The sequence below is a fragment of the Ipomoea nil genome, unplaced genomic scaffold (assembly GCF_001879475.1).
Source record: "Ipomoea nil cultivar Tokyo-kokei standard unplaced genomic scaffold, Asagao_1.1 scaffold1416, whole genome shotgun sequence".
NCBI classification, from domain to species: Eukaryota; Viridiplantae; Streptophyta; class Magnoliopsida; order Solanales; family Convolvulaceae; genus Ipomoea; species Ipomoea nil.
The window spans coordinates 1,645,156-1,660,851 of NW_017617844.1; the positions used below are offsets into that span (position 1 = coordinate 1,645,156).

At 33.2% G+C, this 15,696-nt stretch overlaps 1 protein-coding gene across 2 annotated transcripts; it reads left to right on the top strand.

Annotated features, from left to right (window-relative positions):
* The first annotated feature begins 955 nt into the window (after positions 1 to 955).
* Positions 956 to 7,470, top strand: LOC109187121 (transcription initiation factor TFIID subunit 9-like). 2 transcript variants are annotated; one of them, XM_019337273.1, is made up of 4 exons: positions 956 to 1,246; positions 1,682 to 1,784; positions 6,183 to 6,525; positions 6,954 to 7,470. In XM_019337273.1, exons 3-4 carry the CDS (start codon positions 6,265 to 6,267, stop codon positions 7,242 to 7,244), a joined length of 552 nt encoding a protein of 183 aa, XP_019192818.1. In that variant the 5' UTR covers positions 956 to 1,246; positions 1,682 to 1,784; positions 6,183 to 6,264; the 3' UTR covers positions 7,245 to 7,470. The 2 variants fall into 2 exon arrangements, with proteins under 2 accessions (XP_019192818.1, XP_019192819.1); XM_019337274.1 differs by lacking the exon at positions 956 to 1,246 and having other exon boundaries at positions 1,569 to 1,784; positions 6,197 to 6,525.
* Positions 7,471 to 15,696: the final 8,226 nt, after the last annotated feature.

Genomic DNA, 15,696 nt, shown 5'->3' on the forward strand with positions numbered 1-15,696 from the left:
TGAAGTCTTGAGCATATAAGATATAAACATAAATTTGTAATCTAATTATTGATTTAGATTTTTAGTTGAGATGAAGTACATACTTCAATTTATGTTAACATATATGTAACTGATTTATACGCCGTTTAGGACCAGTGTCTAGCTTATAAGGTGGACCATGGTATAACAACTCCGTGAGAATTATAATTTAGGCCCTGTTTGGTAAAAAATTGGCCTATAGGCCAATTTTGACTTATTTGACCACTATTAATTGTTTGATTTAGTTAAAACATCAATATAAATATTTGGTTAATTAGCTTTTTGCAACTCCAAAAGGCTAAAATTCAAAATGCTACTCCAAGTAACTTTTTCAATTAGCTTTTTGAAAAAAGAAATTATACTAAACAGCTATCAGCTAACAGCTAATTTACCAAACACTTTTCTACAATCAGCTAATGTTATCAACTATTTATACCCTCTAATTAACACAATCAGCTAACAACTAACAACTATCAGCTAACATCCATTTTACCAAACAGGGCCATAGAATTTTAGATGAGATGAAACACATGTTTCAATTTGAAAGATTTTGGTAATGATATATTTTTAAGTATTTCACCAAATAAAACTTTATTTAATTAACTGAAATAATTTTCAATTTAATCGATTTAAGTAAATAAAGTCAAAAGGCACAAGGGTCAAATAGGTCCATCTACAACTTCGAAGTGTTCAAGTTTTCCCATCAATTAAAATATAATGTAATTGGACGCACTTATCTCTAAAAATTTGTGTATTAGTTTTTTTTGCAGGTTACCTTTGATGAAGTATGACTTGACCCGATCACTGATTATGCGGCAATAATGACATGACAATTAAATAACAAAATTAACCCTGTAATTCGAAACCCTAATATTTAATTCCTAATTCTGAATAATTCGAAAACCTAATACTTAATTCCTAATGCTGAATAATTCGAAAACTAATCCCAGTGAGAGCCTAAGCCTTCGTAATCAGTGAGAGCCTTCAACAAAATCAAACCCCATCCTAAATAATCAAAATTAACCCCATCCTAAATAATTGGAAACCGACGACAGTGCAAATAATTCGTTATGTGTTCGAAGGCGGTGAAGAGGTAATTCCCGAAGGCGTCGATTAGTTTATGTTCGAATAGACGCAGTGCAGAAGAGTTCCGAATTGACGACAGTGCATTCGAAGGCGTCGATTAGCTTAGGAATTTTAAGGCGTTACAATGCATCTGAGCAAGTAGGTAAGTTGTACATTATCCTAAAGAATTCTAGTTCAAATAACTTGTTCAATGAACGGAGATTACATATGAAGAATGACGGGAGATTATGAAGAACTAGAGATGTGCGAAGATGATTTTGGCTTGGACTAGGGTTCTCGGCTTATAGCCGGAGATTAGGAAGTAAATTTCACATATCATCATTTTTATTTAAATAAAATTACATGGGTAGAGGGGCAATTCAGAGGTAACTTGTAAAAAAATCGATAAATTTATTTTTCAGTTGATGGGGGAATTAAGCATTTTGAAGTACTAGATGAACCTATTTGACACTTGTGCCAAGTAAAAATAAATAAACAAACGCACCATTCAAATTCGACGTCGTTTTATTCCTTCCATGTAATGCTTTAACTATTTCTCCATAAATTTTCATCTATTGTCTGTTCACCGGATAATTAGGCTCTCTCCGGCACCGTCCCCCGTGCCTCCGTCATCTCCAGCCGCTAGGTTTTTCTGTTTCTTTTTCGTTGAAAGGAGGATTGTTAAAAGCTGATAATATAAGGTACTTCTTCTTCTTCTATGTATGCATGTTTCCTTCTTCGATGTGTATGTTCATACTTATATGTGCATCTGCAGCTGTAAGCTGTAATTTATTGGTAACAAGATTGCATTTATGTCAATTTCGTGAAATTAATATCGTTGATGAACTATTTATTATTGATAAATTCGGAGTCTGAATATGCGGGCAGGTAAGTTTTGAATTGCTTACCAGATGTTTGTGAAAATTGGGGTGGGCGGTTCGGTTTCGGTTATAAATATATACTCCGTAATAACCTAATAAGAATATAAAACTAATCTAGGGGCATCTGGCAATCTGCATCCTCGGCTCCTCTACTGTGAATCGCCGAGGACGGTCTCCCTTGTGAGCAGTAGACAACAAGGACTGTTTCCGCCTCCCCTGCTTGCGACAGCCACCGACGAGTAATCCGGTCTCTGCCTCCCCTGCGACAGCCGTAGGCGAGAACTCCGTGTCCCCTTCGTCTCTGGTCACTTCCAAATTTTGTGTCTCAATTTCTTGTTGGATATTCTGGATGGATGAAAGGGTCAAAGGGAAATGCTTTAATGAGTTTAATGTTCAATGTTGTCTTGATTCTTCAATTTCCACTTTGCAATGTGATCGATTCCCATTTCAGATAATAGGTTAAACCGTTGTCCGAAAGATATTTTGTTGTTATGCAGAGGTTTCTGGGAAATGTCTAAACACTGCAAAAATATAACTTGCATATGTGGTGCTTGATTTTATGCAGTGTAATTAAAGACTTGCACCTTGCTGATATTACCCCTCATAGACAATATTAAACAGAGAAGAAGAATAAGGAAGTCTAGTACATTTAGAGAAAGAGAAAACTGGCACAAAAGGATCTACCAGATGAATTGACCTCTGTGTTTTGTGTTAGAAAATAAGTATTTTTTATTTTTTGGTGGTGTTTGATTCTTTTTTTATTTCTTCTCCTATTTCTAATGCTACTATTATTATTGAGGTTTCTTTTCAAGTTATCACTTTAGTTTTGACTATCTGATACGATTTGAATGTAGGCTAAGTCAGTAAGTCACATACGTATCCTGATTAGCTTCCTGCTTTAAACTGTCTAGTTGTATCCATAAAAATTGTACATTTTTCTTAACAATCCAGAACCTCTATGGCAGTTTATGAACAAGTTCTACTGTTCCAATCAGTTTATTAAAAAAAACTTTTCCTTTTCTTTTTAGCACAGATTGAGGGTGAATGTTGTTCTCTATCTATCCATCCTTGCATTTAGTTATTCAGATTCTCTCTACCTTTTTATTTGCTTAGTTTTCTTTGCTTGTAGTATTGAACTTTTGAGATGATGAAAACTTTGTGCGTGATTGAGTCTCTATAAATGATTTGAAGTAAAAACATTTCAAGACACTAAACAGAACAGATGTGAGTATTATACTGTTTCTTCCTTCTGGGTTATGTTTCTGTGAACTGAAACCTTGGACTATGAAGTAGTAATGTTGAGAGCATGTAATTATGTGATCAAAATTTGAAAAAAAAAAAGAAGATGTTATAGGCACCGGGATATTAGGATCGCGTCACAGGCCTAGGAACTTAAGAATACAAATGAAGCGTTTCTGGAGTGCTTCGTCTCCCCAATCTTTCCTTAATAGAAAGCCAAAAAGTTTCTGAATTTCCAAAGTCCCCTTCTTCAATTACATATGTAGCTATTTATACATAGTAATATAAAACTACCCACTACCCACTACCTAAGTGGTTGTAACTACCTAAGAAAGTGGCAATCCCATATCCCACTACAATAATAATAATAATAATAATAATAATAATAATAATAATAATAATTGTAACAACACTATGGTTGTAACATTTCCCCGCCCATAAAAAATCACCTTGTCCTCAAGGTGATGGAACAGGGTGTATTATTAGAACCCATAAGTGTTTTATTTGGACTAGACAAAATCAGTCACTTGATGCTCAAATGGACCACCTGGTTGTCCAGCTGGGTCGGACCCAATATTCACTTTAGCCTCATCAATAACCACACAAAATAAATGTGCACAATTATGGCCGGGAGTCTAGCGCTCATCACAAGTAAAACAGAGACCCTTGGAGCGTCGATGTTGGTACTCAGATCGCGAGAGACGCCGTTCGGTGGGAAAGGAAGAGGACCCGCGTGAACCGCCGGCGGAAGAGGGCGACGACGGAGCTGGCCTAGGGTTCGCGACGTGGAAGCTGTTCGCGGAGGTTGCCGGTGCCGACTGCCCAGGCCGCGCCGGAGTGGACTGCCCAGGACGCAACGAAGTATCACCGGCGAAGGAAGAGAACGCCGGACACGGTCGCGGACGGTGGTCGGGTACGGAGAGCTGGCGGCGAGAGTAAGATCTGGCGAGGTTGATGGCGACATCCATGTTCGGTGGACGCTGGTTTTCAACATCGATGCGTAGCCAGTCGTCCAATCCCGCGGTGTAGAGGTCAACGACTTGGTCATGGTGAATCGAAGATGTACGAAGCAGCGCCGTCTGGAAGTCATCAGAGTAGTCTTCGACAGTGCCGCCTCCTTGGTTCAGTTTGGCAAGACAACCCAACGCATTACCCCGGAGGCCAGGGCCGAAGCGCAGGTAGCAACGTTGTTTGAACTGAAGCCAGGTAAGTTCCGGCTCTTCCATCTCTAGCCGGAAATGCCAAAGTTGCGCCACCCCGGTCAGGTGGAAGGCCGCCAGGCTGACAAAATCGCGGGCTGGGGTGCCCTGTACCCGGAAAAACTGCTCACACTGGTGAAGCCAGCCGGAGGGGTCCTCTCGCCCGTCGAAACGGGGAAACTCCGGCCTGGTAAATTTGGGGGCAGTGGTGGTGGCAGCAGGGCAGGGTGGCGGAGGTGGTGCCTCCTCCGCGGGAGGAGGAGAGGGCGCGTTGTGGCTGCTGGAAGCAGCCTCTTTTCCGGCCAAGAACTGCTGGAACATAGCTCAGAGTTCGTCCTGATCAGCCTTCATAGCCTCCTGATCAACCCTCATAGCCTCGACTGTGGTCCGGAGGTTCTGAATGGCATCTGCCAGTGTCTGATCGCCTATGACGTTGGCTCTGATACCAAATGTTATAGGCACCGGGATATTAGGATCGCGTCACAGGCCTAGGAACTTAAGAATACAAATGAAGCGTTTCTGGAGTGCTTCGTCTCCCCAATCTTTCCTTAATAGAAAGCCAAAAAGTTTCTGAATTTCCAAAGTCCCCTTCTTCAATTACATATGTAGCTATTTATACATAGTAATATAAAACTACCCACTACCCACTACCTAAGTGGTTGTAACTACCTAAGAAAGTGGCTATCCCATATCCCACTACAATAATAATAATAATAATAATAATAATAATAATAATAATAATAATAATAATAATAATAATAACAATAACAATAACAATATGGTTGTAACAGAAGAGGAAGTTGGGATTCTCGAACCGAAGTCCGAACGGAGCCAAAACGAACCGAACTACAATTTTAAACCGAATGGTTTCATTTTTTCAAAACTGAACAAACCGAAACCGAAACCAAAAAACAAGAAAACAAGAAAACAAAACCGAAACGCCCACCCCTATGTGAAAATGTTTGAATGCATTTTGTCTCTATGTATACTTCTTTCAATATGAATTACCAATAAAGAACTTTTCAGGTTAAAGTGAGGAACAATTACAAAAATTTTGGTTTGGTCATCAAACCAAACCAAGCCCCACTTCCCTATTTCCAAGTCTGAGTTTTAAAGAGAAATAATGACAAGTTTGAGTAGAAGTACTAAGTTGCTAGATTGGTCTGAATCATTAATTTATAGTTCTGGATACTTGTCTGGTTTTGTATTTTGAATTGATTATTTGCATTAATTGAATGTTAATTTGCATCTAGTGTATACTAAATACTGATAAATATGAAGAGAGGAGTGGGTCCATAGCCCTGTATTTTGCATTTTTACTTATTTGGTTTCAACATTCAACTGCAAACTATGACAAAATCTTTAACAAAATTTCAATGGATAATTGGCCATTGTTTTCACTGTTCTTTTTGGGCCCAACAGGAAGTAAATGAAGCCATGAAGGGTTTAGAGTTCCCCAATCTTGACCCTGTGACCAAAGATTCTAAATCAAAGTTGTCAATAAATGAGTGGAGTTTCAAAATATTTTCACAGAAAAAATCATTAAATCAATCACCTAGATTTCTATTCTTTCTTGTGAATTCTCATCTTGGTCTTCAAGAGGTAATAGTCGCACTAATTAGGGTTTGCATTATCAAATTTCCTCTTTTATGATATTTCTATCAAAAACATGTTTTGTTCACAAAGTTTCCAGATCTTTACATGTTTTCTCTTTTTATTTTTTGGAAATTTCATAAGTTGTTTATTTTGTCTGATATCTTTTGGAATGGTTTCATGATAGTTGAAAATCTACAGACTACTGTGGTGGTTGGATTGAATTATTTGGCCACACAGAGGGGTAGAAGGATATAGAGTAGAGGCAAATGGCAGAAGGAGCTGAAGAGGACTTGCCAAGGGATGCAAAGGTGGTGAAAACCCTACTCAAATCAATGGGTGTTGAAGAGTACGAACCACGTGTGGTCCACCAGTTCCTGGAGCTTATGTATAGGCATGCTGTTGATGTGTTGATGGATGCACAGGTGTACTCGGAGCATGCTGCCAAGACTGTGATAGACTCTGATGATCTCAAGCTTGCAGTTCAGTCTAAAGTTAATTTTAGCTTTGCTCCACCCCCTCCCAGAGAGGTATACACTCCATTACTTTTAAGTTCAATGTTTATACTTAGATTAGATAATGCATGCTTTCTATGATGCAAACATTACATATTATTATGAGTTGAAATATGTGTTGTGTATATCTATAAATTGTGTGTATGGATATGAAAGAGTGAAGTGAAGGAGCCATGGATGAGCAAAGACTGGTCTTAATGAAAAAGAATGATAGTGTATTCCGATCTATTATGTTAGGTGTAGGTAAACCCTGCCTTGTGATGACCCTAGCTGGCAAAGGACCACAAGGAAATAAACCAGCCTAGGTTACCCATAGCTGACCAGCTCAAACCAAGGGGGTAAGAATTTGAACTTGTGACCTTGTGGTTACAAGTGTGGATCTCTTGCCATCTGATGTCAATTCTTATTTAATGAACATATGGTATCTAACAACTGTTTGCCAGGTCCTGTTAGAGTTGGCTCGAAGCAGAAACAAAATTCCTCTTCCAAAATCAATTTCAGGACCTGGAATCCCACTGCCTCCTGAACAAGATACCTTGATCAGCCCCAACTATCAACTTGCTATTCCCAAGAAACGAACTGCTCAACATGTGGAAGAAACTGAGGAGGAAGAGGGTTCCGATCCTAATCCCGCATCTAACCAAAACCAAAATCTTTCCCAAGATCGGACAGATGTGCCTCAAGAGGCTCCTCAGCGAGTCTCTTTTCCCCTTGGAGCTAAACGACCAAGATGACACTCTTGTCACCTTCCACCATCTTTTAGTTGCAAGGAGTCTGAAGAAAACCTTTTGCTATTTTGCTGTAACTAGTTAGAGCTTATGTTGTGCTATAATGTTAATTTTATTGACAGAACCTAATCTTTTTCGTGCACTTTCTGAAAGGCAATTATGCCCAAGAACATATATATAGCATAAGTTAAGGTGTCCTCATGTCTGATAATCTAACTCCATTTCTTCTCTATTTCCTTAGCTGTGTATTAGCCCTTGATTTCATTGTTTTGAGAATATTATATGATGGCAAATTAGGCAGTTATTGTCTTGTGCAATGATAAATTTTTGTAGCATTACTAGTGATTTTTTTTTTTTTTTAATCAAGAAAATTATTATTTTTATTTCCTAAAATCAATCATTAATGTTCACTCAATCACTTGAGAGTTGTGACATTTATAATTTTGTGATTCAGTCTAATTGAACCAAGTTTCAAGTATATTGTTACATTATATTGTAATATACACACACAATATATATATATATATATATATATATATATATATATATATATATATATATATATATATATATATAATTATTATTATTATTATTATTATGGGGGTATGTTTCTGCAGAGGTTTAGCTTGTGAAAAAATATATATATTTAATCCTTACACCTTAAATTTAATTTTCAACCCCTACACACATCCAAACTCTTCATCAAAATTTATTTCCAAACAAATAAATTCAAACAACATTTCTACTTTGTATTATTTCCTAGCTAACTAATCCAAAAAATATTAATGCCATGTACTACATGTCATTAGATAGTCATTTCAATTCCTACACATATCCAAACTCTTCAAAATTTATCTCCGAACTTATAAATTCAAAACACTATTCTACTTTGACTTATTTCCTAACTAATCCAAAAATTATTAATGCCATGTACTACATGTCATTGGATAGTCACTTCTCAAACTATTACATCATTTCTTTTTCACAAATTACTATCCTAATTTTCACATCTTTTATTTTTTCACAAGCTAAACCTCTACGGAGGCATACCCCCCCATATTTGGTATCAGAGCTTATTACGATTCTGAGAAATTAAAATGATTCATCCATGTTTAAAATTTTGCATTTGAAAACTTAGAATATATGAACATAATCTTCAAATTTTTCTAGCATACATGCAAGAATATTGTCATTTACAAAATTGGGAACAATATGCATATTTCTATAATAATTACGAATTTACACTTAAAAAAATTCTTGAAATGAAAAGTTATATTACAGAAATTTCGGCATGAATTTTTTTGAAAAAATTTCACATTTAAAATATTACAAGATTTATTATAAAACTAGAGCATTAGAATCTAAAAAATGGCTAGACACTGAAGGAAAAAATTATGACCCAAATTCCTCTTTTTATAAAACAATGGAAAACACTTATGAATCCCACAAAGAAATTTTAGAAAAAATTGAAAATTGTATAGCAAAATTAATCTGCTAATATGAATCAATCTAATGAAATAATTTTAAAACAAATTGATTATTTAAAAACTATGATGGAACAACAAGAAAAGAAAATTTCAAATTTATTAAAATTAATTAAAAATTTTAATACAAAATTTGACTTAGTAATAAGAGAAAAACAAATAATTGAAAATCTAAAACTAATTAAGATAAATAATTCCATTGATTTGTTATCCAAAAAATTTTCTAATATTCAGATTTCTTCACAAATTAAATCCAAAGCAAAAAATTTTTTGACATACAATTTAGAAGAAGTCAAGAAAAATTTAAATAAATAATGAATCCTTTTACGGGAAGGTCAAGAACATTAACTGAAGAATTAGCACATTAAACCAAACCAACAGTCCCTCTTATTTAAACAGACTTTTAAAATTTAACTCAAACAAAAATTCCTATAAATTAGAACAAATTGTTGACACAGAAAAAGATTTAGAAATTATGTCAAATGATTGCATTAATAAATTAAGACCAAATATGTTATACAGAACTGGAGTTTTAGAAAATAATTCCAGTTTAATTAGAACACATAGATCCGAAATGTTAGAAATACCAGAGGGAAGGACTGAAACGTTCGGATTATTAACAAATGAAAGTATAAATCAAATTTCTTCCAAAAATTTAAATTATATACATTTAGGATTAATTACAATTGGAGTCAGAGGATTACTAATAAAACAAAACGGGACAAAAGTCTTAGTTGCTGTTTTAGATACTAGATACAATCCTCACTAAATAAACAAATTATTGGGGTAATAGAAGTAGACATGAATAATAATATTGGAATTCATTATTTATGTCCAAATTATACTATTGCCTTAAAAGACATTAAGTATTTAAAAGTTCAAGTCCAAACAAAGGGATTTGGAAATTTTAAAGGATCAAATATTGTGTTGGACGTAATCTTAATGGGAAGATTATCTACACAAGTTTGCCCAAGATTTAAAATTAAAATTGATAACATAATTAAGACAATTGAGTCTAAAGGAATCAAATTCTTTGGACCAGAACCAGTCTCTTCTTCTCTTTTGGCAGGAGAAGAATGGAAAATTGAAAACTTAACCACTGAAATTGAAACTTTAAAACCAACAGAGGTAGTAACTTATACCAATGAAAATGGATCTTTATTATTAAGATTCAAAAATTTTGAAAACTCTAACCAACAAGATCCGGAAGAAGAATAGACTATGGATTCAAAAATTTCAGGAGCACTCACATTAGAAGAATTTCAAAAAATTAAAAATGATGAATTAATTATGGAAAAATTAAACCAAGAATTGAAAATGAGAAATTCAGAAAAATATAATTTACTAGAAAAATATCTAAATGATATCCACAAATTAAAACAAAATTTTGAAAAAATTGAAGAAGAAGAAAACATGAGTCTAGAAGAAAATTCAATAAAAAATTTTATGAATACAGCAGAAACTAGTATAAATCAAAACACTGCCACATCCTCATACTATCCATCTGCTACTCCTGAACAGATGGCTTACCCAGTAGGACATCCTCCTAGACTACCTGTCACAATTTACAACCAAAACAATCCTAATAGGAGAACTTTGGGAAAAAGAACTCCTCATGAAATTCAAATTTTGGAAAAAGATCCTATAATTTTAAACATTACTAATATTCATCCACAATTATTGGATAATTATTTAGAGCAATGGACTGCTATGATGATTAGAGATTTTGAAAGAGACATTTCAATATCGGTGATGAAATGATCAAAATTGCTGAAAATTATTTAGGAGATATTGTTAGGGCTGCATAGGAAGCCTTTAAAACAAATTTTCCAGACAAATTAGCGGAATTAATTGCTCAATGGAGCAATATACATAATTTTTCTTATTTAATACACAGAATTATCACAGGCAGAGATGCCAACACTGGACTAACAATTAGACAAGCAGAAGCTATGAGAAACTTGGAACAAATTCAATTATTTGATTGGAATCATGTAATAGAATTCCTCAAAGACTTTTATGCTCTAGCAAGTATTTCAGGAAATTATTTTTCCCCAGAATTAGGAGAAAGGCTTTTTACCAAGTTACCCGGACCATTGGGTAAAGAAATCCATGAATGATGGAAATTGGTACAAGCCAATGATATTTTTGACAATATAGGAATAAGAATTCAACACATTATTAGTGAATTAAAGAAAAAATTCACTTACATTCAAATTCAAAAAGAATTAAAACAAAAGAATGTAGGTTTTTGCAAACAAATTTACACTCCTCAACAGTATGGAAAACATCCTGATGATGAGTGCCAAAGAAAACAAACTAAACAAAAGAAAAATTATGTTAAGAAAAATATTTGAGAAAATCAAATGCAAGAAAACCCTACCTAAACAAGACAAGACATGTTAGGAAATACAATCCTAATAAAACATACAAGAAAACAATTACTTGTTTTGCTTGTAACAAACCTGGACATTTATCTTCTGTCTGTTCAAACAGAAAAAATTTATTTACCAGGGAATCAAATTTAGTTTCCACAATAAATGAAGATTTGGTAGAAATAGCATCTGATATTTCTAGTGAATCTGAAATTTGGAGTATTTGTTCCTTATAAGGAATGAAAACTGAAGAAGTTGAAATTCAAGAAGATAATTTTCCAAACAATGGAATCCTTTTAGAAAAATTAAATAATTTTAATCTTTTCTAAATGGAAAATTGAATACATAATTGGAAATTTAAATAAGGAAGTGACAATATTATGTGTCATAAATGTAACTGGTATCCAACTTTTAATAAAAGGTGGGAGTGCCAGACATGTATGAAGCAAATTTGCTCAAATTGCATTAAAAAGCATTTTGAGATTGAAACTCCAAATTTAGAACAAATTAACACAATAAAAAATCCTGAAAATAAAATTGATCAATTAGAAACTAGAGTGACTAATTTAGAAAAAAGACTAGATATTGTGGAAGAAAAACTACATAAACTAATAATTTTGGTAGAAAAAGGGAAACAAATATCAGAAGAGAAAAATTTTAAATTCACCCAATTATCCCAAGAAGAACTAAACATTATCAACACAAAGGAAGCAGAAACTTGTACTGCTCCCGTACCTTTAATTTGTAACACTGAAAAATTAGTTCAAATTGTAATTCCTGGAAAAATAATAATACATGGATTAACATGTATTTTACCAATCTTAGTAGACTCAGGAGCAACCTCATCTACTATAGACTTGGGAATCTTACCAGAAGAAATTAAACAAAAAATAGTTAAAGTGCCACCTGTTGTCTCAACACAATTTGATGGTACTAAAATTGCTATAGACTCACAATTAAAAAATTTACAAGTAAGATTTCAAACCAATTGTAATAATTGGTCTGATACATATCATTGGCCCAAAATTTGGGTTAAAAATTTAAACAACCACAAAATCCCTATAATCATGGGATTAGACTTTATTCTTCACAACAGTGGACAAATAATCATAAATAAAGATTATTTGACTATTAGTAAAAGCTGCTCTTTAATACCTATAATTTCAAATTTCAAACCTAGAATATTAGAACAAAAGAAATTTAAAAAATTATAAGACTGCAAATGTATTAGTAACCAAGAAAAATGCACTTGCAATTTTCTAAAAATTGAAGAAAATTCACAAATCAAGGAAGAAATTCTTAAGAATCTAAATTTAAAAGAAGGGATTGAACTAAATCTACACTTAATAGATACAAATGATGTTAAAAGAAAATTAAAAAACAATGGCTTAGACCAATTAATAAAGGAATTAGGAAAAGAAGAAATTATAGGAGAAAATCCTACTAAATTCTGGGAAAGAAATAAAACAATTTGTAAATTAGAAATTATAAACCGAGACATCACAATAAAATCACCAAATTTTAAATATGGAAATTGGGAACAAGAAGAATTTAAAATGCATATTGAACAATTATTAAAATTAGGCATAATTAGGAAATCAAGTTCAAGACATAGAACTCCTGCTTTTATTGTTCAAAAAGAAGCAGAAAAGAAAAGAGGTCAATCTAGAATGGTCTTTGATTATAGAAGACTTAATGACAATACTTATGAAGATGGGTATTGTATTCCAGATAAAGACACTCTAATTAACAAAATTCAAGGAAAAAATTGGTTTTCAAAATTTGATTTAAAATCTGGTTTTTGGCAAGTCAAAATGCATCCAGATAGTATAGAATGAACTGCATTTTCATGCACATTAGGACATTTTGAATGGCTAGTAATGTCATTTGGATTGAAAAATGCACCACAAATTTTCCAAAGAATGATGGATGAAATTTTTAAAGATTGCTGCAATTTTACTTGTGTTTACATTGATGACATTTTAGTCTTTTCAAAAACAGAAAATGAGCACAAAGCACACTTATACACTATTTTCACAATTTTTGAAAAACGTGGATTAATAATATCCAAAAAGAAAATGGACATAGGAAAAAAATTATATTTCCTTCTTAGGAGCTGAAATTGAAGAGGGAAGTATTAAATTACAACCCCACATCTCTAGAAAAATTTTGGAATTTCCTGACAAATTGGAAGAATTAAAACAATTACAATCCTTTTTAGGATTAGTAAATTATGTAAGACCTTACTTCCAAAATTTAGCAAAATTAACTACTCCATTATACAATAAAGCTCAAAGTAAAGGAGTAAGAAAGTTTAATGACCAAGACATTAAAATTATCCAACAAATTAAGGAAAAGATTAAATTACTTGAACCCCTTGCATTACCTCTTGAATCAGACTATTTAATAATAGAAACTGATGGTAGTGAAATGGGTTGGGGAGGAATTTTGATTAAAAAACCAAATGAATTTGCTTTAAAATCTACAGAGAGAATTTGTAGATATACATCTGGAGTATTCAAAGAAAAAGGATATTTAACATCCTTAGACTTTGAATTACTTGCAATAATCTATGTACTTGAGAAATTCGCACTGTTTATTTTATCTAAAAAGCAAATTACTATCAGAACAGATTGCGAATCAATTGTTAAATTTGTAGATACTAAAAATGAAAGAAAATTAACTTCTAACAAATGGCTAAAATTTAGAGAATTTGTCTTTAATAGAGGATTTAAAATTAAATGGGAACATATTAAAGGAAAAGATAATAAGATTTCAGATTTATTATCAAGAAAATTATTGTGTGACTAACCAGTCTTTGTTGAGTTGTGCAGAAAATTTGAGACACTTAGCACAGAATTTGAGACTCTCAGCAGTAAATTCCAGACTTTGAACATGGAGAAAATTTTCACATTTGACAAGACGGAATTAAAGACATTTCCGGAAAAAAATCAATTTATGACACCTCTCAGAAGCAGGCTTCATGACAAGGAGACATGTCTCCTGGACAATATTTGGAACTTGGCTATTGAAAGGCAAGCTAACCCAAAAAAGGTTGCTATTCTCAATGCCTTAGCAGAATATTTCCATTCTGGAAAACATTTTAAGAAAAAACCATTTACCTGTTATGTGTTATACAACGACCCTAAGGCTGGAGTATATCTAAAATGGGAAGAAAGGGTACCTTTAATTGAAGAAATTAAATTATTTCCTAAATTCGGAATACCCCTTTTTAAGGGATTTTTCGATATTCAGGAAGCAATTAACTCTGTTATGGAGAATTACGAAAAAAATTCTTATATTTCTCCAAATGTTCTTAAATATCAGAAATATTTGAAACATTTGGAGAATTTTGAGGATCCTGATTTCCTCAAAGAAATTTCAGACCCAGAAATTGACACATCATCTTTTGTTCAGAAGAATGAAAAATTACAGACTCTTCTTGAGACAGGAAAATTTTTACCGTTCTCTACACCTATTTTTGCAGACACCCTTAGAGAACAATTAACTTCTACTCCAAAACAGAAAAATTTACTTATTTTGGAAAAACCAAAAATTCAATCAATTTCTCCACCAAAGCAGCCTTTTCTTTTTGCTGAAGAAGTAAATTTAAAGACATTCATCCTTCTTCAAGACTGCTTAGCCCAAATTACCAATAACCAAGTTTTATCCAAAGGAATTTCCACCACTTGAAAATTTACTTATGATATTTCCAAAATTCGTCAAAGCCAATATCCAAATTGTCCTGAAACCAAGAAAATGAATGTTTTTGTAAATTAGATTCTTCCATTAGAAAGGCAAATATGTTGATTCCAAATTTTAAACCTTTCAAATTTAGAGATTATCCAGTCACAATTCCATCACTTATCAAGCATGGTCTGGTAAACTCTATAAATTCTCCACCACTTCCAGATTATTCACCCTTTTTTGTCTCACTTTTATCTGATATATTTGAAACCATAATCCCAGAAGTGAGAAAAAATTTCTTGATAAAATTCAATTCCCTCTATCCAGATTTTGAAAGAAAAATTCCAGCATATCATTTACTGGAAATCTTCTTCCAAGACATTGATGATGAATATCAAGAATTTTGTAAAGAAAATTTTGAAATTAAAATGATTAAAATTGAAGATGCTATGGAAAGACATTTGGAAATTGTCAGGGCAAAAATTCTGGCAAATGATTTTGGATGGACCAAGACAAAATTTGCTACAATGAACATTTTAAGAGAAGACGAACAAGGAAAGATCTATTGTGAATCCTCAATAGCATCCAAGTTCTTCTTCCCATTTCAAGTTGAGCACCCAAGACCAAAACCGGTCCAAACTTACAGGAAGCACAAAGAAGTACTCAGAAGTTTCAGTGCAAGCTGCTATTCAAGAAATTCTTCATCAGATTTGTCACTCTAAAAATGATGAAGAAAACAAATTCAAGACTCACCAAGGAAGTTTTTCCTACAACAGTAATTTCGGAAAAAAGGCTATTGATGAAAATTTGAAAAGACAGCTACTATTGAAAATTGGTATCCATAATGTACATGGGTCCCAACTTTCAGACAAAATTAAAGACTTCATGGCTAAGGAATGAGGGTCTGTCCCT